Below are 23,111 nucleotides of genomic sequence, written 5' to 3' on the forward strand. Positions count from 1 at the left end.
ATAACCAGTATATTAACGCATTTCATTTAATGTGATTATGAACGACACACCCGATATGTCCTAAGAGCTATTTAAAATATATAATTTATGGATGTACATCTCATACATCATCATGTCAATACCAAAAATTATATCATGCCAACCTTGACATATGAAAACTTGTCACTTCCCACGAAACCAACTGAAAACTTACACACACACAACCAGGCGTATTCTCACACAAACTAACTAACTAACCCAACTCCGCCCGTCTTGCATCTTTAAAATAGTTAGTGAACTGTAATGGCCAGCCATTATGGACGTCTGTTTAATTCAATTAGGCCATTTATGAGCCCCTTTGGGACCCGTTGACAGAGCACCGTGAGCAAACAGCCGTAGGTATGCAAATACTGAGAGATTGGTGAATTAACTTAAAGGATTCTGTTGGTGAAACAGTGAAGCGTACCTGGGTGTTTAATTAAAGGATTGAAATTCAATCGTGTGCCTAGCCTTTTGTTAATTATGTTGGAGGTTGCTTCCAGCCTAATTTGATAAAGCTGAGTGACTAGCGTAGTGTCTTGATGCAGCTGTGCTATTGTCCAACATTGATCAACTGCATATCTGACCTCCGCCATCCAGCTATTTTTGTAAGACTAGTTGTCAGACCTTCTGGCTTCTGCATTTTGAAGACAATGTTGTTTGTTTGCATGTCAAAATAATCACCGGTCCCGCTCGGGTGATCATAAGATATAATCTTATGATCGACCATGCTGCTGTTACTTTGCTACGAGCTTCTTGATGCAAGTTTGTAATGCTTTCTTTAATTGAAATTATTATATTTTACACATTGTTATGGTTGCAGTAACATGCAATAACCAGGACATCACATCGTTGTACAAACTACAGCGACCACATAACACCTCTGTGGTTTTCACGCCATGGTCAAAGGCGTGACGTCATAGCCACACAACACAAACGACGTAACAGCCACCGCAATCCGCTGATACCCGTTACTTAGAGTATTTAAACAACTGGAACCACTATGACCACAGGTCCGTATGCGAAAAAGTTTGGCAATTTATGCCTGGGAAGAGGCAATGTAACAAAATGGGACATCTTCTTTTTGGTAGGAAATCTTTAAATTATCTGTAGCGCCTGGGGTACAGCATGAATTAATGTCAGACCCTTACTGACTAAAACCCACCATGTTCCTTCCCGAGCCCTTCATGAACCAGGGCCCGCTGTAACTCGTGCGAACATAGCTCACTACTGCACTTTAAAAATGTGACCGTCTTGGACTCATTAAAGTTAAAAACAAGCATAATCTTTATACATGGAAGAGTATGGTCGGTGGTCTTAGGGGCAGAGGGGACAGTATGGCAATGGCGTCTCCAGTTGTTAGCATGCTCTAAGCGTGGTAACCCTGGTACAATTTAGCAACCATGATAGGCGAGAAATTGAAAGCCGATTACATTATTCCGGTTATTTTACTGCATGTATTACGATGGTGGTTATCGTAATGTTTGTATAATAGGGTTTTTTCGCTAGCGTTAGCAAAGAAAGTTGTGGGTTCTTGCGAAATAAAAATATATAAATATTTACTTATTTAAATACATAAATTATAATTTAGGAGAACTGAATCTATGTAGCCACTGTAATATGGAGTGTCCAGGGTTGATCTAATTGAATCATAAAGCTTAAGCATCAGCTTCATTCTAAGTATACGAAATCTAAGAACCTCCCTACATATACAACATAATATAATTAATAATATACCTACTGCCAAAACATATTTGGATCCACTAAAAAAACCTAGAATCGTTCTTTTAAAATTGAATCAAAGAAATAAAACCGCCTAAGCCTAGATAACAATTCCAATTTCAAATGCTCACCAGAAAACAACATAAAACAAAAATGAAACCAAAACCAGCCAGTATTTTAATTTAATAAATTAAGTTGGAAATAATGAAAATGTTTCAGTTCCATTGCGCCGGTCTCTAGGTGGGCTCGTGGTTTAGTATATCTTGATAGGATAGGATAGGAAGGCTGGTTTCTGCTGTCGACAACCCTAGCGCTTAATAACGTTGTGGTCAGTGCTAGATGGGGATTCGGACGTTTTGTCTTTGTGCTAGGGTTGCCACAAAGAAAAAAGTGTGATTAAAGTAGTGTCGTGTTCTGAGGCGATGAATATGCAGTTACTGTCAAAAATTAAAAACGTTCCACTAGTTTCCGCGTGAAAGAGTAATATAAATTAAAATAAGTAATTTAAGTCAATGTTTTACTTAATATAAGTGCGGTATTACCTATATTTTTGTGTGTGTTTTGACTTGGTATTTTAAAACAATCTATTTCATTTGATGAATGAAACTAATGAATACTTCACAAACACGCTTAAATTCCATTTCACAAACCGCGGCCTATTGTGGAAATATTATAAATTGTTGTCTGAAGCATTATCCATCGTACAATAAACATAATCCGGCGAAAAGGGCCATTTCAGTTCTGACACAAATATGCTATTAAGCGTTATTGATGATGCTAGCTTCAGTGCAAACGTCCTTCATACGGCTGTTGAGGAATAAAGGGCGAATTTTAGAACATAGGTATGTGGCTACTACTGTACAAAGGTCATTGAAACTAGCAAAAAATTAAATGTACTAAAACATTAAAAATTCACCGAGCACGTTCAATGACTCGATTCCATGCCTCAACTCTTTTGTGCACTATAATATATCTTGCACAGCTGGCTTTTCTCCTTGGACAGATCTCCCTAGAGAATTGCCCGCCCTGAGGTCTACATTATTATTATTTAAAAATACATATAAAATAGGTAGGTATTACAGCTTAGGCTATCTCAAAATAGCCTTAGAACTAAATAAAAGCTATTCTACCCCTTTTTCTTCATGGCGAGACTTTTTGGGACGTCCTATATTTTGCCATGCACAAGCACTATTCCTGATTGACATAAATAAGCCGTGTGAACACAGACCAAGTTCAGTGTCAGTGTTATTTTAGTACCTAAAACTAGTTGAGTTAGAAACCTCTGTTGACAGACCTGCGCGGAATTTACATAAAATAACAGCACGCGTGTTTTCCACTGGAAATTAGGCACGTGTAACACCTACCTATGTTTCCATTACCTACGCATTTTGCTAATTAATGTTTTCGGTAACATATTAACTTAGGGCGGTAAAAGTAATATATCATGATTTTTAAAGCAATGGTGGGCGCGGTTGATCCATGGATGGGGATTTTGTCATGACGAGAGAACTACCTTACACAGCCGGATAAAAAGCAGCCTACAGCCTTCCCCGATAAATAGACCATTCGACCCTGAGATAATTATTCTAATCAAACCAGTGCTTCCTGAGATTAACGCGATCAAACATGTTCGTTTGCATCTCTGTTCAGCTTTATCATATTAATTAGTAGATACAATTACAATAGCTTTACCAAGAACCATGTCTCACAAGTCCAATCATATCTCCGAAGCTCAGAATCCTCAGTAAGGAATCTAGTTTCAATTAACCGTGAGCCAGTTAGACGAACAATATAGCTTATACTACAACACATAGATGAATACTAGTACACTAGCTCGACTGGGATCTTACCAGACATAAATATACACTAGTACCAGCCTGACTGGGATCTTACCAGACATAAATATATACTAGTGTACAAGCTTGACTGGAATCGTCCCAGGATTAGGACTTGCGGTTCTCTGGTAACTACCGATGTCTGGAAATATGTACTGTTGAAGTATGTTTAAGTAATAGAATGGTGTGTTTGTTCAATGTCTTGCTTAAGGGATTTGTAGCTTAGGTGATTGTGCATGTATTTAATAGACATACTTACCTAGAGATTTATTAGCAAAAGGTTTGTCTACAACTATGTAATTTATTCTACTGCTCCAAGACGGGATTGATGCCTAGCTCTTAGGCAAGTGTCAAGTTGTAGTGTAGCATTACGAGTACATGATGAAAATACCAGATACAACATACTTCAGATTTAATTACTGAAAAGCCAGTTAAACTCTTTCTATTTCTCAAGAAAAGATATTGAAGATTCGCTCCTTATCAGTGTGGTCTAACACGCCATATACATAACAACATAGAACGCCACATAGCGCCAACAATCTTAATCCCCACTCCTTAAAACAAAAACAATTTATTTTCACAAACGACGCCATTCTAAACCGTGACTTTTTCCCTTAAATCTTCGTAATTAAGACTTAACGAAGCAACGCTTCGTCTTCCCGAAGACGAAGCGAGTCGCCACTACTTCGTCTTAATCCGTTTAGACTCAAGCTTGACAAATTAGCAGGCGACGACGCGTTCAGTTACGTAGCTTCATTTATAATGTTGGAAGATCTAGTATGTTTTAGAACCATTATTTCTTGGAGTGCGTTAAGAAAAAATAAAATATATGTGTATTGTTTTGCAGCGTATTGCCTGCTCTCCTTTTACTATAAAACGTATATTTTAAAGTTAAAAGACCCAGGACATTCAAATAGGTTTTCTATTCAAATATTTGATTCTGCAAAAATTTATCAAAATTCGCTATTAACCCGGAAATTGCTAATTTCTGCTGAGATCCCAACTATAAAATAAAAATCTATGATTTCGGGATTTCATTTTCCATTTTCGCCACCTAATGCCTAAGAAAATTAGGCATCCACACCTCTATTAGTTTTTCAGAGTTTCTTACTAATCCAAAAAACATATACTTATGAGACATTTTCTAGAACAACTTTAACATGTTATAATATCATCAAAACAAAAACACATTAGCATTACAAAAGCTCAGCGTTAAACAACATTAGACGCCATTTTGTCACGCCATCTTGATGACGTCACGCACGCAACTGACAGTTGACGTTTGAATGACATTTAAGTGTTTTGTAATTGACTTCAATGCCTATGTGTCGTGTCTGATTAGGCGGAAAATTAACGACGTGAGCGCTGTCGTGTCTTGCGTTGTTTTATTGTTCTTTGGTCGTTTGAGGTTTGCTTTTTTTAAAGATTTCCAAATGTTAGTCGAACAATTTTGAAAATGTAACTAAAAAAATCGACTTACATAGCTTCAGGCCACGATACAAGCTATATAAATCTATACTACTATTTTTCTATAAAAACAGGATTTTTATTTTTGTTTCTTTGTGTAGGTACCCTAACGGCTCCGAAACCACTGAACTGATTTGAAAAATTATTTCATTGTTGGAAAGCTCCACTCTTCGCTATAGGCCCTACAGTATGCGGCTGAAACCGCGGGAAACCGGCTAGTTAATTGGTGCAAAACATAATTTTAAAAATTCAAAGCTCAAAACACACAAAGCATTGTAAACCATCTCCTAAATGCCTCATATTTGAGTACTAAATTCAAAATTTTTCGTACCTAACATGTAAAACATGAACCTCGGTTCACCTTTTCACATAACGTTTATTCAAACCACGTCATAGCTTCTAAGAAATTCGAATACAAAATATGTACGAGATCGAAATTCAAAACGCGACTAAGATGGCGGAAATGTGGAAAATATATGTTTATGATGCCAATTTGACACTGCGCTTTCGCTACAGGAAATATTATTTGTAGAAATATGGAAGAAAGGTGTACTTTTGATCTGTGTTATGGAAACTGCTTAGAAAAGAAATTGTAAAATGAGTTGAAATTGAAACGAGGTATCTTGCAAGCTGAGAAATTACTTTTGAACTTATTTAGTTTTTTTTATGACGTCACTGTTTGTAAAACATGAAAATAATGTTTTGAAATATGCATATGTATCTATCACGAAAAACAGTACTTTCAAATCAGTACTTTGTTAATAAATTGTTTAGATGTCGATCGAACCTCAAAATATGAACCAGAAAATACCAAACATGAATTCCGTCAGAATAAAAATATTCAACAGAATGTTGCTATCATAAATTAATCATAATTTATACCACAACATTCTGATACAATATTAATTTCTAATCTGTTTTCGATATTATCTTAATAAATTCCTAAATTCGTACGTAAGATACACGTAGGATGAAACCCAGAAAGAGATTGATTGACGGCCTTAACATGTGAAAATAATAGATAGATATTATTTTTAGATTTCTGACCTGACTTTTGTTCTAACAAAATGTCTGACGTCTGACGTCGATACCTGGTATAAATAATTGATGCGATGCGTAAATATTTTATGAAAGTTTGCCCATTTTTAGATTACAGTATGAAGCTGAAGAGAGACCTTAGTGAAATGTAGAAAACGTTTTGCTTCATTTGTTTTTTTTTATGAAGTTCTCATAGATATTTTGACAAAATGCGCCAGGAGTGTGACAAGATAGAATTCAGTAGTATTTGTGAAGAATAAGGATATCTAACATTTAGTTGCTTATTTCAACTCGGGCAAAATATTCACTAGGTACTGCAATTTGTTTGTATACGTCAATCATGAATTCCTGGACAGTTTGAAAACACACATTAGTCACGATAGATGGCGCTGTCATCAGAGGGTACAAAGTTCGCAGGTTCAACTGTATCGCTATTATATTTTTAAGCTATAGATCAAATATTCAAGTTTAAGCTTCAGAGGAGGTTAGGCAAACTAATTAAAGTTTGCACCAAGCCATCGCCTGGGGCGTTATTTATAAAATAAACTTTTAAAGTTTTTCATCCAATATTTCATATACAAACTGAAGTTTGGGCGAACTTAAGAAACTAGCTTTAAAAACTGAATTTAGTTTTAAAATTTTCACTTTATTTTCATAAACGTATACCTAACTAAGTATTAAAATGAACTGACAAGACAATTTGCTAACAAAAATAAAGGTGCTAAAGCTGCTGAAAAAGAAAGTTGCAATTTAGAAAATAATATTTAAATTTAATCGGTTGAAAAAGGTTTAAGAATTTGTTTTTCAATTTCAAGTGAAATAATGATGACCGGTTTGGATTCGTGCTATGTGTTAACGCATAACCAATATTTCTTCAATTTGTCAGTGACATTATAAGACAGTGATTTATACAAAAATCTATAATAAAATCTCGCAGTTTGTGGGACCTCCTGGCTGGATATGCAACTGTTTCGTAAAATAGCTGATCTGCAACTCCATTTCACTCATGGGTTACACAAAAAATGTATTCGAGAAAACACATTCAGCGTTAACGTAACATTATACACCGGATAAAAGCATTTAATAAATTAAATATAATGTGTAGGTTTCAGAAACAGGTACAATGGCTTCATATTCGCTTATTTGGATTAAGCATTAAATGTTTTAACCCTTTATTTTATCGTAAAACTCTTTACAACGCCGCCGAGTAAATATTATAGGGTCAAATTACCTCCAACGCACAAAGCAAATACCTACAAAAGAGGTTTATTTTAAGGCCTAAGTAGGTTGTTACAAAAAAGGTTTTCAGCAAATCTAATTATATCCCAATTTTCTTTCGCAGGTAACCACCGCTCGCGTTACGCTGATTAGATAAGATAAAAAGATGTGACAAGGACAGATAATATTCATAGCGATGTGGAAACAGAACGTCAACAGTGCAGTGAAAAATTGAAATCAATGTGTCAAAAAATGCTATAAATTCAAAAAACAACCAATGAAAATCATGATCACGTAACAATGGTGGCCAAATTCTAATTTCAAAATATGAGTGCGTGTTCTACTTCAAATTAAGAATATGTGCTAAAAAAAAAAAAAGAATGTGCGTTTAGTGTTTCCTCAAAATGGAATCGTGCAACCAAACTCTTTTTTGATAATGACAAGACAATAAAGTCAAAGTTTTTAGTGGGAAGTGTTAAATAAAATGGTGTATTAGTGACAGTGAAAAATGGGTTGTCAGTTGGGGAAATTAGCGGCTTCTGAGAGGCGGGGCAACAACGCTGGGCCAGCGATCAGTGATGGGCCTCCTCCGGCCACCGACCCTCGGCTGCCGTTGACGGCGAAGCAGAAATACTCCATGCTCGCATCATGGAAGGGTATTTCCAGGGCTATGGAGAAGACTGGCATCTGTATGTTTATAAAGTAAGTGGTCTAAAATTCATTATCTATACTTCTATTCTAATATTATAAAGACGAAAACTTTGTTTGTTTGTTTGGTTGTAATGGATAAACTCAAAAACTACTGGACCGATTTTAAATATTCTTTCACCATTAGAAAGCTTATATTATCTGCGTGTAACATAGGCTATATTTTATCCCGGTGCGGGCGGTAGGTCCAACGGGACGCGGGTGAAACCGCGGGAAAACGGGTAGTTTATCATAATTATTTATGATTTATTAATATCTGCCACAAATGAAAACTTACTATACAGTCTATACAAATATGAAACAGTTTTTAGTATATTTTATTTCATTTGAATGTTATACAATGATGGCCACTCCTATCTTTGCATTAATCGTGAAATTGATAAGCCGGTTTAATTGCAGTGCTGTTATCGTTTTTTGTTGGTTTATTTGTTTTTATGCAATTTTATCAATTTGCGATTGATATGTTTGATAGCAGGAGGCTCGTGCCTTAACAAGAGACATATTTATCGATTAGTTAGTGAGATAAGTTTGTATGTACTTTCTTAGTAAATCTTGGACACCAATGGCTGATAAAAAGGTGAAGGAAAACATCTTGAGGAAACCTGGACTATTTAGTCTGAAATTACCAACCCGCAATGAGCAAGCGTGGTGATTAATGCGTGTAAGAGGATCCTTCTCCGTGAGAGAGGAGGCCTGTGCCCATCAATGGGACCATAAAAAGGCTGTAACAGTAACAGTGAGGTAAAGCTGCACGATTCAATGAGCAGTCAATAGAATATAAAGCTAAGGAAGTCCTAAGCGTATAACAATATACGTAATAGATACGGTAAAGCCGCGATGCTACGTACCAACCTATACATAAACCACAAAGTTAATTCGTACCGACTTATTTACCACACCATACAAAATAAAATAACACACATTAAACAGAAACCTCTCAATTACGAACAGAACAATATCCACGGAGCGTAAAAACCTCTTTACATTTAACTTTAGCTATCGGTTAAAAGATAAAAAGGGATTTAAAGCCAGCGCGGCGTAAACACTCACGACTGACGTTAAGCTTCTGCTGTTGACATGAGCTTTATGCTCCAAGCAGTAAGAGCAGACAACCAACTGGAGAAGTAATGAGCGCATGAAGGGTTTGTGGGAAAAAGTCTACCTAATTAAGCGAGAGAGTCGAGATAATGCAATAAAGACCTCACTCGTGCATTTACGATCATATACCTTAACTAACAACGCTTTCACTCTAGCTAGCGTGCTCTCTACGATTCGAGCGGCAACTGCACTAGAGTGAAACGCCAGAGTGATCTCGGTTCGTACAGGCACTTTTGTGCGTTTACAGGCGATAATAATCAATTGACAACTTCCGGTGAAACTATGACGTTTACAACGCCAAAATTGAGAAACACAAGCATAAACGAAAAAAAGGCTCTTCGTAGGTACGTTTAGTGGCCAATGGTGTCTCCGGTTGAGCTAATTATCTAAGTCGTAGAACATATATTATACACAAATATTGCCAGCTTGTTTCGTTTTATAGAAATACTTTTTAAAACATTTTTGTAATAAGAATTTGTTTTAGTTAGACTTCAGAAACGTTTTCAATTTAGCTGAATCTGACTGTGATTTCGTGTGAGTTGTTCATAATGTAGTCATCCTTTGTTCCGAATTCTTATGTCAAAAAAAGATGTTTTTTACATATTAACTGCAGCCACTCGTAGCTAACATCACGATGGCAAATTATTTGACGAGAACAGTAGCGACCTAGTTTAACAGTAGGTACCTAATTTATGTTTTTATAGCAGAAATCTGAGCTTTAAGTCTTTCGCGATGGAAAACAACCTACATACCTAAATTACCTGTTATTGAGGGTTGAAAAATTGTACCTATACCGAATCAGTCCTACCATCAAAGCATAATAGCCAATAGCCATTTGTCGCCTTTAAAAAGGTATAACATTCTTTATCATAGCAAAAAGTCTATATCAACACAAACTCAATTCAATCTCGAGCTCTTTCATTAAACTTTTCCATTTTCTTCAAACCCATCTGATTCTATAGACAAGATTTTATCAAAGAACATAAAAAAACAAAGAAGCGTCACTTCGTTGCGAGTGAATTGAGATTACTTCTTTGTAATTGCTATTACTTCAGAAACTTTATTCAGGTGCATTTTGTTAGATAAAACGAGGATTTGTTAGGCAAAGTTTTCTGAACAAATGTTTGTGTTGTTAAGTAGGAAAGATAAGTTGAATGTATGCGTTTGAGATTGAAAATCAAGGAGAGGACTTTACTTTGTTCAGTGTTCGGCCGGTTTATTCAAACTCCTTTTAATAATTATATAATTTAATATTTTGAAAGTATGTATGGTGTAGGTAGTAAAGGTGTAGCCTATGAGTAGCCTTTGTTTTCATTATTGATTAAAAATGATTTTACCTATTTTAACCTCAGTTGGTTTATGGTAGGTATATTAAAAAGAACTTACTCATGAATTTAATTAAAATAATTCCACAATTCAACATTTAAAAAACAGATACATTTCAAATGTCGAATTTCGAAATAAACTTATTTCGGTCCAACGAGCATGACGGTCGATTTGAATAATTGTGCAATATTCGAAATTCGAACGGGATTCGTTAATGTTGCCAATTTAGACGGCTTAATTTCCACGGTTACTAATTAGTGTATTGCGTTTCCGAATTCAGCGATGTCGGTATCGATTTAGTAGCGTGGCAACACTATTATTCAGTCTAAAATTATGACTGAGGACAAGAATAGCCTAATTGTTTTTATTTTTTTGTTAAGTCTCAGCTGTACCTATTGTGCTGTAAAATATATTTTGTAGCCTTGATGTACAGATGCCAAGCCAACAGGTCATGCGATAAAACCACGGGATTTAATTACAAAATTTTGCAAATTAATTAAACAGATTTACCAAACCAAAACCAATTATATACCAAATAAATATACTTTAAATGTTTGTAGTATGCAACTTTAAGTAAATACATAGAACCCTATAACACCAGGACTTTAATAACATTACCCTGTGGTTCACATAAAGTGCATGGCTAACCCTCAGAGAATCTATTTGGCTCGGGTAAGCCTTTGATGTACATTTTAGCTCGCCTAAGCGACTGTAATAATATCGAAAATCCCTTTATAACGCCTCTGTATTGCGTTAAAGATCCTTAATAATATTATAAATGCGGAAGTAAGACTGTCGATCCGTTTTTCGATTGGCTTTCAAGCCAAAAAAGTTGAACTTATTTAAATGAATCGAAATTAAATTTGGTATATCGGGTAGCTTAGAGCTTGAGGAAAAGCGTCTAGGCTATATTAGTCGAAAATTATATTGTGTACTGTTTATTTTAAACAGTAAATAAAGTAGTGCCTATTTGAATTTATAAAGACACACTATGTTCAAGTAAATTTTGCATGATAGGTAGATTTATTCACTAACTTTAAAAATGAATGCCTACGGTTATTAAATTAGTACATTTAACATGACTCGTTATTGATTAGTATCTTACCCCATTATGCAATCATTTTGACTATTGAAAAGATTTCAACGGACGTAACCAACCCGCATTGAGCAAGCGTGGTGATTAACGCTCAACTCTTTTCTGTTTGAGAGGCCTGTGCCCAGCGGTGGGACGATATAAAAGGACCACCGATAAAATAAGTATTTCCAAACAAATCCAACTAATAAAATACACTAAACATATAATCCAATCAATGACAATTACTTTACACTATCGTGCAACTAAATTAACCTAATAAAATTACACTGCTCGCAAAATAAAGTGCACAGAGTCCCTTGAGACGATATTTACCCTAGATTAGGCTATTAGGCCTCAGGGGGTGGCCTAAAGTAAGGGTAATTTGTACTGGACAACACTAAAATGTCTGTCGTTTAAGTAATGAAGGACATAATAGAGTATGTTGAAGGTTTTAGCTTTTGTAATGGAATAACTAAACGTGGGCTATTAGGTATGAGAATGATGTTGCGTTTTGTTTATATTCTTTTTGGAGTGTGGATGAAAATTAAATGAGAACTAAGAAATTATTTAACCAAATTAGTGAGTTTTTGATTAGATTAGTTGATGATAATGAAAGATGCAGGAGTATAGTGGTGAAAGATTGAAGGATTGCACGGTGTCCGAGAGCGACGTCGAAGAAGTGGAGAAGGAAAGTCAGGAAATCTGACCCCACCACCATGTGGGACAAATAGCAGGAACGAGATAGATATTTATCATATTATCATACTTATTGGGCATATTCTAGCTTTAGCACATTTCAGAGCTAAATAAATACTTGTAAAGTACTAAACAAGAATTTCAATAAGTATACTTCCAAGATAACGAAGTATGACAATTTTTTTTAAATTATTCAGAAAAATATTATTCGGTCCCCAAAAATCAACAAAAAGAAGAACTATCTTACAAACAAATACCTATATACCTACTTACGTAGAACACTAACATAGGTACAAACTCGTCAGCCCCGTGACCTACATCGTGTAGACTAACAATTTGCAAGACGCCTCTAACGTACGTTTGTGTTTTCTTTTCGTTATCTTGTTTTGGCAAAAAGATATGCCAAGAAAAACTTGTCACACTTGTATCTTTTGTATAATAATTTATGGAGAGAACAATAATATTTTGTTATGAAAAAAAACAACTATAGTATACCATCTTTCATAGTTGGCATTATTAAACAAGCTTTAGGTAAGCTTTAAAGCAGAAAAATGCATGGAAATAAAACGATTTTGTTTTAATATCAGTACGATTTTACCATGCCCTTTGAGGACAGATGGATGAAAAATAATAACAGGGTATGCTACTTATGTGAATCTCATCGTCATCCTCCTACCCTTACCTCAATTTTATTTAAAATCGGCTCAGTACGTTTTCTCCTTTCACTTGTTAGATGACGGCACATAGAAGAGCACAAGTAACATTCAGAAATAAATCTATTTGTCAACAACCATACTCTTACAATCAATGAACAGGGAAAATATTACGGGCTAAGTATTGTATCCACCATCTGTGACCTAACATCTTTGATATCTCACACCACTTACAATCATAAATCACTCGATTTATTCGAGACACGTTATATCGATACTTCACTATTCGATACCTAACATCGCAATAACTCACCAGTGACAGCTCTATTAGACACAGCCGCTACATTGATCGGCAAAACTTGTGTGGTTACTGATGGTTACTTTAATATCTTTTACCGTGAGGATAACTTAGTAGTTCATTTATTACTTGGAGGTATACCCGTACTTTTTACCAGCATTGAAGGATGTCACCATCTGCCGGCGCTGTGGGACTGTTCAAAAGTTACCGCGGCCCCGGTACATAAAGGGCTCAAGAAAGAATATGGCGGGTTTCAGTTAGTAAGAGTCTAACACTCCTGACTAACACACTGAGGGGTCATTTGATGATTTCTCATAAAGAAGGGTTGAAACACCAACAAAATACAAATTAAACTAGCTTGAAACCTCGCCTACCTCAAAGCTTTTAAAGGTTGGGAAGACACATGTGACACTTCGTAGAATTAATATCGAAATCTTAATTAAAACTCATTGTGCCGTAAGCGTCTTATACACACTCATAAGCCTCTCAGAACTTATTACATAACTACATTATAATATACCAAATCAGGGATTAATACAGCCTATTTGCTCCAGTAAGAAGAAAAAAATCCTCAACAATAATTATTACGGGCATAAAATGGGAAATTGGGTCACCATCTTCCGCCTGAGCAAGACTAATAAGATGTCTCGGCTTTGCCCTTGTGACGTCATCAAAAGAAATGGCCAGCCCAGGAAAATGTGCCAACGAATCATAATTGAGATTTTAATGATACCGTCATTCAAGAGGATTTTGAGCCTCTTTTTTAAGACCTTGAATTTTGAGCTTTGGTTCTTTCTTTTCTATTTTTTTTTCTTTGTGTTAATATTTCTAGGTCAGGTTTTGTGATAAAGTTTAATGTCATGCCTTATGCTAAGATGGGTAATTAAAATGTAGGTAACATTTTTATTTTTCTACGTGTTTTTTGAGATGATGCTAAATAGCACCAAAATTATTGTATTATATCAAAGAGGGATCTCTTTTTGGGCTTAATGAATCCTTAATTTATCAAGCTAAGCTTAAAACAGTCAATAATCGTTACATGAACAGGGCCCTAAATATATCGATCGCGATGTGACGTAATCCTAATTTCAAAACAAAACCTACACGCTCTTCACATAGCAGACAACTCACACAAAACATTTGCATAACTAATTAACAATATAAGTTTAGGGATGGTGATAAACTGGTTAATTAAGTAACGAACTCCGCACAAAGTTCGTTCGCACTAATGTGTAATACAAACTTCATAATCTTAACAATTATGAGAGCTGAGTGCTTTTGTAATCATGGAGTTCGTTGGAGATAGGAAATTCTAGTAGATGTAATGTGAAAGTTTTGTTTGTAGGCCCTTTCGTGATTAAAATTGTTGAAGGAATACTCAGATTAGATTTTGAAGTCTCTCATAACATAGGAGATAGACATAAGAACTCTTTCATAACAACGGTTAAAGGTATGGTTTATTTATGAACGGTTTAGTTCAAGATGTTATTACGTCAATATACTGCTCTGAAAAGCCTTTCTAACTCTTGAAATTCAAACTCATTTCGCTCTCTTGTTTGTTGCCTTTAATTTTTTAGTGGTGCTCTTGGACTCAAAAAAACATAATTTATTTATCTCTCAGGTCAAATGAAAATATTAATTAATGTCTGAAAATTAACTAATCCTACTGAATTATTTTCCAGAAAGTAAATTAAAATATCTCATTAGCATTTTCTCTTAATGACTCTTATAAACGTTCCTATCTTACAGTTCAGATTCTTTGGGGCCTGAATGTTTAATCGTTATTCTTAAATATGAAATTATTTAATTACGGCCGATAGTTTGATTGGCCTTATAAACCAATATAGAGATTAATGGTCGTGCTTACATGGCAATGATCATGTACTCGGCCAGTATCAAAAGCTGGATTGAACAATTGAAAGTAACCGACTCAAAAACTTATGTAATGTTAGGTACCTGTACCTGGATACTTAAGAAAGGGATTCAAAAGTTTAGTAATTCAACTTATATTGTGTTCTATTTCCTTCAGAAAAGTTTTATTCTATTGAGAACAAGTTTTAAAGAGTTTCAATACACGTTTCTAGAGGTATAACTTTGATTAGTTTTGTACTTTAAGCTTACGTTACATGAAATATTAAAAACTTGTTTTAATAAATCCTTTTGTGTGCACAACTTCTTTTTGGGTAAGCGGGACTTATGCTTTATCTTTCACTTTTCTTTGATAACATTATTTAAAAAGAAGTTGAAAGTTTATAATATGTATGTTGGCTAATATATTTTCATTATTGTGTTATACAATTTTCAAATAAATATCAGCTCATTTGACTATTTCTACCTTCAAAAGTAAAATTTCAGGCCCATAGTTCTTAAAACAAAAATACAATTTTCACAATACCTTCACAAACAAAGACACCCACACAAGTACAGACAACCAGATCTATTATTCCCGTGACCGAGTTGATCAGTAGTTGCATAGAGGCTACATGAAAGAGCTAGTCGTATAAACGCAGTACATTCTCCTATTGTGATGTTAACTAGCTAAGTGGAACGTACGACTCCTTTGTTTGTATGCTGCCCTGGTAGTTGCATCGGGTTGGGAGTTTTGTGCTATTTGATATAGATCAGAAAAGTTTATTATTATGTAGCAATTATGTAGACATCCACATCCAAGCAGAACACGGCCTTCTAGGCTGAAATAATGAATAAAAAAAAATATACACACACATTTACTCAGACTTTTTCCAACTATGTTGGGGTTCGCTCCCAGTCTAAACGGATCCAGGTTGCCAAGTATTAACTTGAAGCAAAAAAATGTTCTGAAGAACAATCTGAAGATTGTTCCAGTAGTTTCTCTAGCCTTACAGTATTAGTAAAGATTGTTTAAAACATATAAACTTAAATCCCAACTTAGTTAATTCCAGAATCCAATCTTTTAAAACAAATTCAGAGCATACCTACACCTTACAGAGTTAATAATTTTCTTAATTTCATTATTCGAATTCAACATTTCATTCGATCTGTCACCCCTAATGAAACGTGCTCTATACAATTTAAAAAGATCATTCACATAGAAATCCTTTACTAAAGTAAAAAGTCTGATAAAATTGTCAGACGCGAGTTCATACCGATAACTGAATGGTATTGCCACTTCGTTCGGTGTGAACGAACGTTTATTGAAAATACTTCACTTTTTCAATCTTTGCCAATGACAAGGGATCGCATTCAGAAGGATTCAATCAGATTTTTTTTAAGTCCTAGAAAAAAGTGAAGGTCGAAATTCGCTTTGTAAGGGTGATATATGAATTTGTTATTGAGAAGAAAGAACAAAACTGAAAAAAAAAACACTGTTATATTGTAGTGGTTAATTTGGTAATTCCTGAAAGTATTAAAATAATATAAGTCACAATCAATGAAGCTTCGTAATCTAGAGAGATCACTATTTATGTCCTAGATACAAACCGACTAAATTAGGAGTCGAATTATTTTTTACTAATCACGCATGTTACACCTTTACGGTTAACTTTACGTACTTTCACAGCTGTCATCTATTCATAGACAACAAATCTATATTTTAACCCCTAAAACCACAAGCTATCGAAAAATAACCAATCAATGCTGTCTAAAATACCTCTTCGTCATTTTAACCAAACAATGCGTCCAAATACCTCGTCGTTCTAAAACCATAAACCGCACAAAACTAAATTAAAAAATACCGAAGCACAGACTCAAAGGCTTAGCTAATCTATTACCGGGAAAGTCCCGATGCCATGGAGTCCGAACGTGCCGATGTAATCTCGATATAAAACGCATTGAAACGTGAACGCTTCTTAGCAGGAAATTACGAGCTGTATCGCAAATGATATCGTAGGGTAGTAGGCTACTTTACAGATGTGATTGCATAGGCGACTAGAAGAGGACTTATTAATTGAATAAATGCAGTTGATGTTGTAAGTCGGCTAAGATGACAATATAAACATTATGACTGAAATGTTATAATAGATTTTTTTATATGGACAGAATTCTACAGATGTTAAAAATAAGTTAAATTCAATAGGGTATTACATGCATTTTTGAAATATATCTTAAATAAATTCTTTAGTCTTAATATATCTCTAAAAAATTAAAAATATTTTTTTTTCTCACGTTATGTACGAATATAAATTAATTGTTTTATCATAATTTCAAATTTCGCGCGTATTTCGCGAAAACGCGGCACACAACGGACGCCATGATTGTTTTTGGTCATGACGTCATTACGTTAGTAAAAAACTACAGCTGTCAGTAATACATATTTTGATATGTATTGAAAATTTTAACTGACACTTTTGTTTACTACCGTAATGACGTCATTAGCATGGCGGCGACATTTCGTAGTGTTCAAAGACAGATAAAAAAACCTAAAAACTTTAAACTGCAATAAAAAATATATTTATGTACCTTACGAAGTGAAACTAACATTTCCCGATTGCTTTTCCTCTAAACAATCATTGTAATACACTTTTAATTTTTTTCTCATCTAGACTAAAATACCCTATTGCCACAGGTATTGAAATTACAGACAGCCTAACCAAACATTTTTATTTTAGTATTACAAACTTCCTTCAACCCGCAGTCTCACCTGTTTAAAAAGGCAACTATTTTTCTCTTAAAAGTTCAATAGATTTTTCGTGGAAAATATCTTAACTTAGGCTATGTTCGTCCACCAAAAGTCTACCAAAAATCGTCATAAGCTCCCATAAACACATTCAAATAGCCTTACCGAACCACACTAACAAGTAAATTCCCTCGCTTGTATGTTCATAAACCTTCATGATTGTCTCACAATCCCCTGTAGTAGGCATACATCGGGTTCCCTACAGTTAACCGTGTTAGGCTTAGCTCTGATTGTTTACACCTAAGCTTTGTGTTCTACAGACGTATCTACCTCTACGTATGTTGTACCTATGTGTGTAGGCTTGTTAGATGTTTGTGTGTGTGTGTTGTATGTAGGTAGGTTAGATTAAAGGGTAGCTGTGTGAAGGTTTAAAAGGTAGTAAGAGTCGAGATATCATGGTCATATTTGACTGCTTGTTTAATAAATATGGTTGGTTTAATGATTGAATCTATAAATGTATTGTTTGCTTGATTGCCATATTTTCATATACCTACTGGTCTGGTTTTGGTTTGAAAATATTCTTTCTACATTGCGCACCCGAACAATATCTAGAGCACCATGGTATTATTTACCATATATTTCTCGATAAAAAGGCATTCTAACAAAGACATAATTCAAAATCAGACCGTTCCTAAAACCAACGCGTTTAACCAAAGGAAAAATCTATTCAGCTATCAAACATAAGTATAGATTAAGAAATAAATACTGTAATCCCACACCTCTTCTAGATAAAAGTCGTAATATCTACCATAATGAAACTTTATAACAAGTTTTTCTCATGAATGGAGTTGTGTAAGTTACCTGGTTCCCGTAATCGAATCCCATCTTGCTGCAGTGCGGCCGGACTCAATGTTGTAACCTAATTTAGATGCAGACGGAGAGGAAATAATATAAGATGGGAATATTGTTGGGGAATATTCTTGTGGACTATTTGTTAGAATGGTTGATATTATTTTTTTCTGGAGATGTAACTTACAAATAATACCTATATAAGTAATTGCCATCATGTAAGGTATAAGTATTAAGATAAATAACACATGCTTTAGGTGATTAATGCTCAATCCTTCTCGGTGTGAGAGGAGGCCTGTACCCAGCAGTGGGACGATAAAAAGGCTGTAACAGTTACAGCAACACATGCTTAGTATTTAACCGATTGAGCACTGTTCTGAACTTTTACATGAAAATGATTTTCGAAAACTTGTAAAAGTAAAGATTATAAAAATATCCCAATATAATCACTTCTTAAATAAATCTACCCAGTAGAATCGAGGCAGTAATATTGGCAACGCTAAAATAAATCAAATTACTTAATCATAAAAAGAAACGATTACAGCGGATTCAAGTGTTCGAGGTCAAACGTATAAATCAGTGTTTTTATGTGAACGGGGTCCAGATTAATAAATTAACATTTTAGTATTATTGCGCCCTTGTTTTATTGGGCCTCGGATTATTTTGATATGCAAATGGAATTCTTATTTTCAGCCTAGAAATAAATAAGAGTATTATGTATAAATCCCTTAATATATTCAACCTACTTGCTACGTCTCTGTAAAATACAGTTTGAAAGTAGTTTATTTACGAAGAAACTCTCATACGAAATCGTAGTCACGCTACGCCGTAGTACGCCGTACTACGCCGTAGCACGATAAAAGCGCTACGAGCTACGAGAAAGGCACCTTTGAACTCATTTTAAATTTACCTAAAAGTTTAATAAACATAGCCATACCTTTATACCGTTGTGGTAGCAGTTATTACATCTTCCTTAAAAAGGGTCGTAATCTGCGGCCCGGATAAGCACCAGAACCCATCTACATACATATATAAACCAAAAAAAGGTTGACTACCCTGCCCTAAACGTTTGTACGGCCACCAAAATACTTTCAAAGATAGTATTTCCAAAATAGTCTAGCGTCCTTCAGAATTCTTTATCAGAGTAATCGAGGGTTGAGTACGTTGTTTTTGCGGACGGTATTTTTGTGAGGGACTCAATAATTTGCGGACGGTACGCCTATCGGGGGTGGAGTGGTCTTGACCCGGTTTCAGCCAGGTAAATAGCCACTACAAGCCAGGCAGCCAGTTTTAGAGCCCCTGAGCCCTGAAGCAAGGCTTCTTCTAGCTTTGATAACAGTCGCAATCTTTTTACGTTTTTTGTTTTGTTTTCTTTGAGAGAAATGTCCGCGTTTTATTAGTTCTTGGAAATTGTATTGGGTATTTGTAAGGCTTTTGTAATATAAAAGTGTATTCAGAAAGTAATAAAGGTAAGATTGTGTTTGAATTTGTTTTCGAAGTGTATAAAAAGGTTATTTCCAAACGTAATAATCTACTAACTTTCATAACAACGTACTAACTACCATATCGTAAAAGCTAAGATAACTCTGAAGGTTAGTTAACACTAACATACCAAAGTTTGGTCATAAATATTTACATATTACATTATAAAATAATGTTCTTATTACATATTATCATTCTTTTTTGTAGCAAATTCATCTATAATTTTAACGCCTACTATATTTATCATAGCAACTCACTCACATTCAACTTGCTCAGTAAAAGTCAAAGTATTTTTTTTTTATTTAACAGCTCTTTCGAATAGTCAAGCAAACATTGGTAGAAGGAATGTATCTCATGGAGAAAAACGGGCAAGAAACTCCATTGTTAGACACTCTTTTCAAAAAATATACGAATCGAGAGCCTCCTTTTTTGGGAAGTCGGTTAGAAAAGCCACCTCAAACCATGCTCCTAAAACTGAAGATATTCTTAGAAGCCCACTTACTTTAATAGAAGTTGTTATTATAACGCGGTTAGAAGCTGAGATTAACTTTTCGGTTCACCTCGTGTGTGCGGCGGTTCAAAGGATTAACATGCATAATCCGACACAAAATTAATTCCTTCGCAAACTTCCTCACGTTACGTGAACCTACCAAATTCCTTTCTGATTAATTTTCTAATGAATTCTTTAGATCATCCTTGATTTTATTATGCTGTTACCTACTTAATATTTGATTGAAATTGAAAAGATTACTATGGAATTTTACAATGGTCTAGTAATAGTTTCTTACTAAGTGGTATCGTGTCTATCATGTAATTGTAATAGGCAGTCACCCCATATAATATCTACTAATGCCCTAAGCTCTGTAAAAAGGCTAAGCAGATGATGATATGTAATGAATAAAAATATCATAGGGCCAGACTAACAGTTATTTCATTGTTTTATACACAACAATTATTTACCTCCGAAAAGATCACAATTAAACCTAAGGAGTTAAAACATAACTCTTGTAACACACCTTTACTTTAACCGACAAAACTCCAGTTACCTAACACATTTTCCTGAAACACAACACCTCAAGGTCACAACCATAATTGATACGTTTTATGTTTCATAATAATGTTCGTATAAACTTTAAGTAAGTAGAACAAGTTCATATTACTCTGTTCTTACTCGCATACTGTCCGGTACACTATAAAACTCTTTATGACCCACTAAACTGTACCTTGGCAAGCCAATTTAATCTCTAAGAGTAAAAGAGTAAAGTTCAATTTTATGTGACGTGTTAAGGGTCCTCGTTTTAAAAGGATTTCAAGGATGTTGTGTTCAAGTTTTTATTATAATTCTAATTTAAAGATATCAAGTTCAAAGTGTATTAGAAATTGTGTAGAAATGAAAGGGCTTGTTTATAATTTCATAAAATGTAATTATTACCTTTATTCAATTACATTAAGGACCAGATAGTTCCGTATAGTAATCATGAAGCGCCTAGCAGAAATGTGGCACCGTCAACAAATGTTCACGATATGGCATTGCTATTAATATAACTAAAGGCGCACAAAATCTTACAAATCTTTCAATAACAGAAATCCAACCTTTCAGCACAACATTATTTACTCAACCACTTGATTGAAAAAATATACACAGCGTAAAGGGGTAAATAACTCGATTACACAATGTGGGGTAATAGAATATACAAGTATACGTTACCCTTATTGGGTAAGGGTAGCTTGGACCTCTCGTGATGTGGGCACGTGACGAGAATGTAACACAAATCAGTTAGGGTGACTACACGACGCCAACTTTGTGCGACAGTCTGTTCTCTTTGATTTTATGTAGATATGTTACGGAGGCATGATTTATTCATATGAAGTTTGATCGCTTAGATCTTTGAAACTAGTGAATTTATAGTTCAATTCGGTAAAGTGTCTGTCGGTGTTTATGCACAAATTGGGGCAAGATTAAGATGGCCAATTCAGCTAAATAAAATCACCAAAATTAATATTGAAAAAAATCGATCGGGACCTAAACGTGATACTACTTGTATATATAAAGGTACGATACCTTTAAATTACCCAACTTTTCGGCCGAGTTCCACCGACTGTGGTCACGGGTGGACTTTATTGAAATTGTTTAAAAATAATCGAAAAGCTCAAAAATTTAATTAAAACATGATTTTTATACGCCAAAATCTCTAAAATTGTACCTAAGTATACTGTTCCTGGTAAAATTCCTTTAAAATTATTAGTAACAAATAGCCACCCTACATAATACAGCCCTAATGCAATCAGCGCACGGGCGATCAGGTTATGGCACGTACGATTTTTATTTTTAGCAAATTACGTTAAAAGCTCGCCCGTTTAACTTGAGAGCAACCGTGTATAACGTACCATGGTTTATACGCTAATTGTTTGATACTTATGAAACTGTTTTTTATGGAAAATTCATTAGCGTTCCTATTTTTCACTGTATATGTATTTCAGCATCATGATTTTCTAAATAGCAATGCTTCGTGGTTGCCTTATTATTATAACATTAATTGTTCCCAACATACTTTCTTGAAATGAGTTAATTTCAGCTTGGCTAGTTAACCCTAAGAGTATTAATCATCCAATAAGGTACTTTGCGTTAAAAGTTTTTAAATCAATTTTATCTTATGTTTACTGGACAATCCGTCTCCTGTTTAAAACGGCAAAAACTAAACTCATGTGATCGTTGAATGATATCTTCATACTCCTCAAAGATCCCAATAATCATAATATTGATGACATTATTGACATTTACCCCCTCTTTCGCAGATTATTCGAAGAAAACCAAGATCTTCTAAATATGTTCGAGAAATTTCGCCAATGCCGGACGAAGGAAGAACAGATCAACTCTATGGAGCTCGCAGAACACGCCAACAATGTCATGAACACCCTGGATGAGGGGATCAAGGGTCTGGATGACCTGGACAACTTCTTCGGCTATATTCACCAAGTTGGAGCCAGCCATAGAAGAATACCTGGATTTAAAGTGGAATATTTTTGGGTGGGT

General features: G+C 34.8%; 1 protein-coding gene across 2 annotated transcripts in view; it reads left to right on the plus strand.

Annotated features, from left to right (window-relative positions):
• Positions 1-23,111, plus strand: part of LOC110369835 (neuroglobin) — a 100,233-nt gene that overhangs the window by 70,905 nt on the left and 6,217 nt on the right. For both annotated transcript variants that reach the window (XM_021325402.3, XM_064038632.1), the window contains 2 exons: positions 7,423-8,000; positions 22,874-23,105. In XM_021325402.3, coding sequence (XP_021181077.1) covers positions 7,807-8,000; positions 22,874-23,105 — 426 coding nt within the window. In that variant the 5' untranslated portion in view covers positions 7,423-7,806. The remainder of the gene's footprint in view (positions 1-7,422; positions 8,001-22,873; positions 23,106-23,111) is intronic.

This window comes from Helicoverpa armigera, chromosome 16 (assembly GCF_030705265.1).
Source record: "Helicoverpa armigera isolate CAAS_96S chromosome 16, ASM3070526v1, whole genome shotgun sequence".
NCBI classification, from domain to species: Eukaryota; Metazoa; Arthropoda; class Insecta; order Lepidoptera; family Noctuidae; genus Helicoverpa; species Helicoverpa armigera.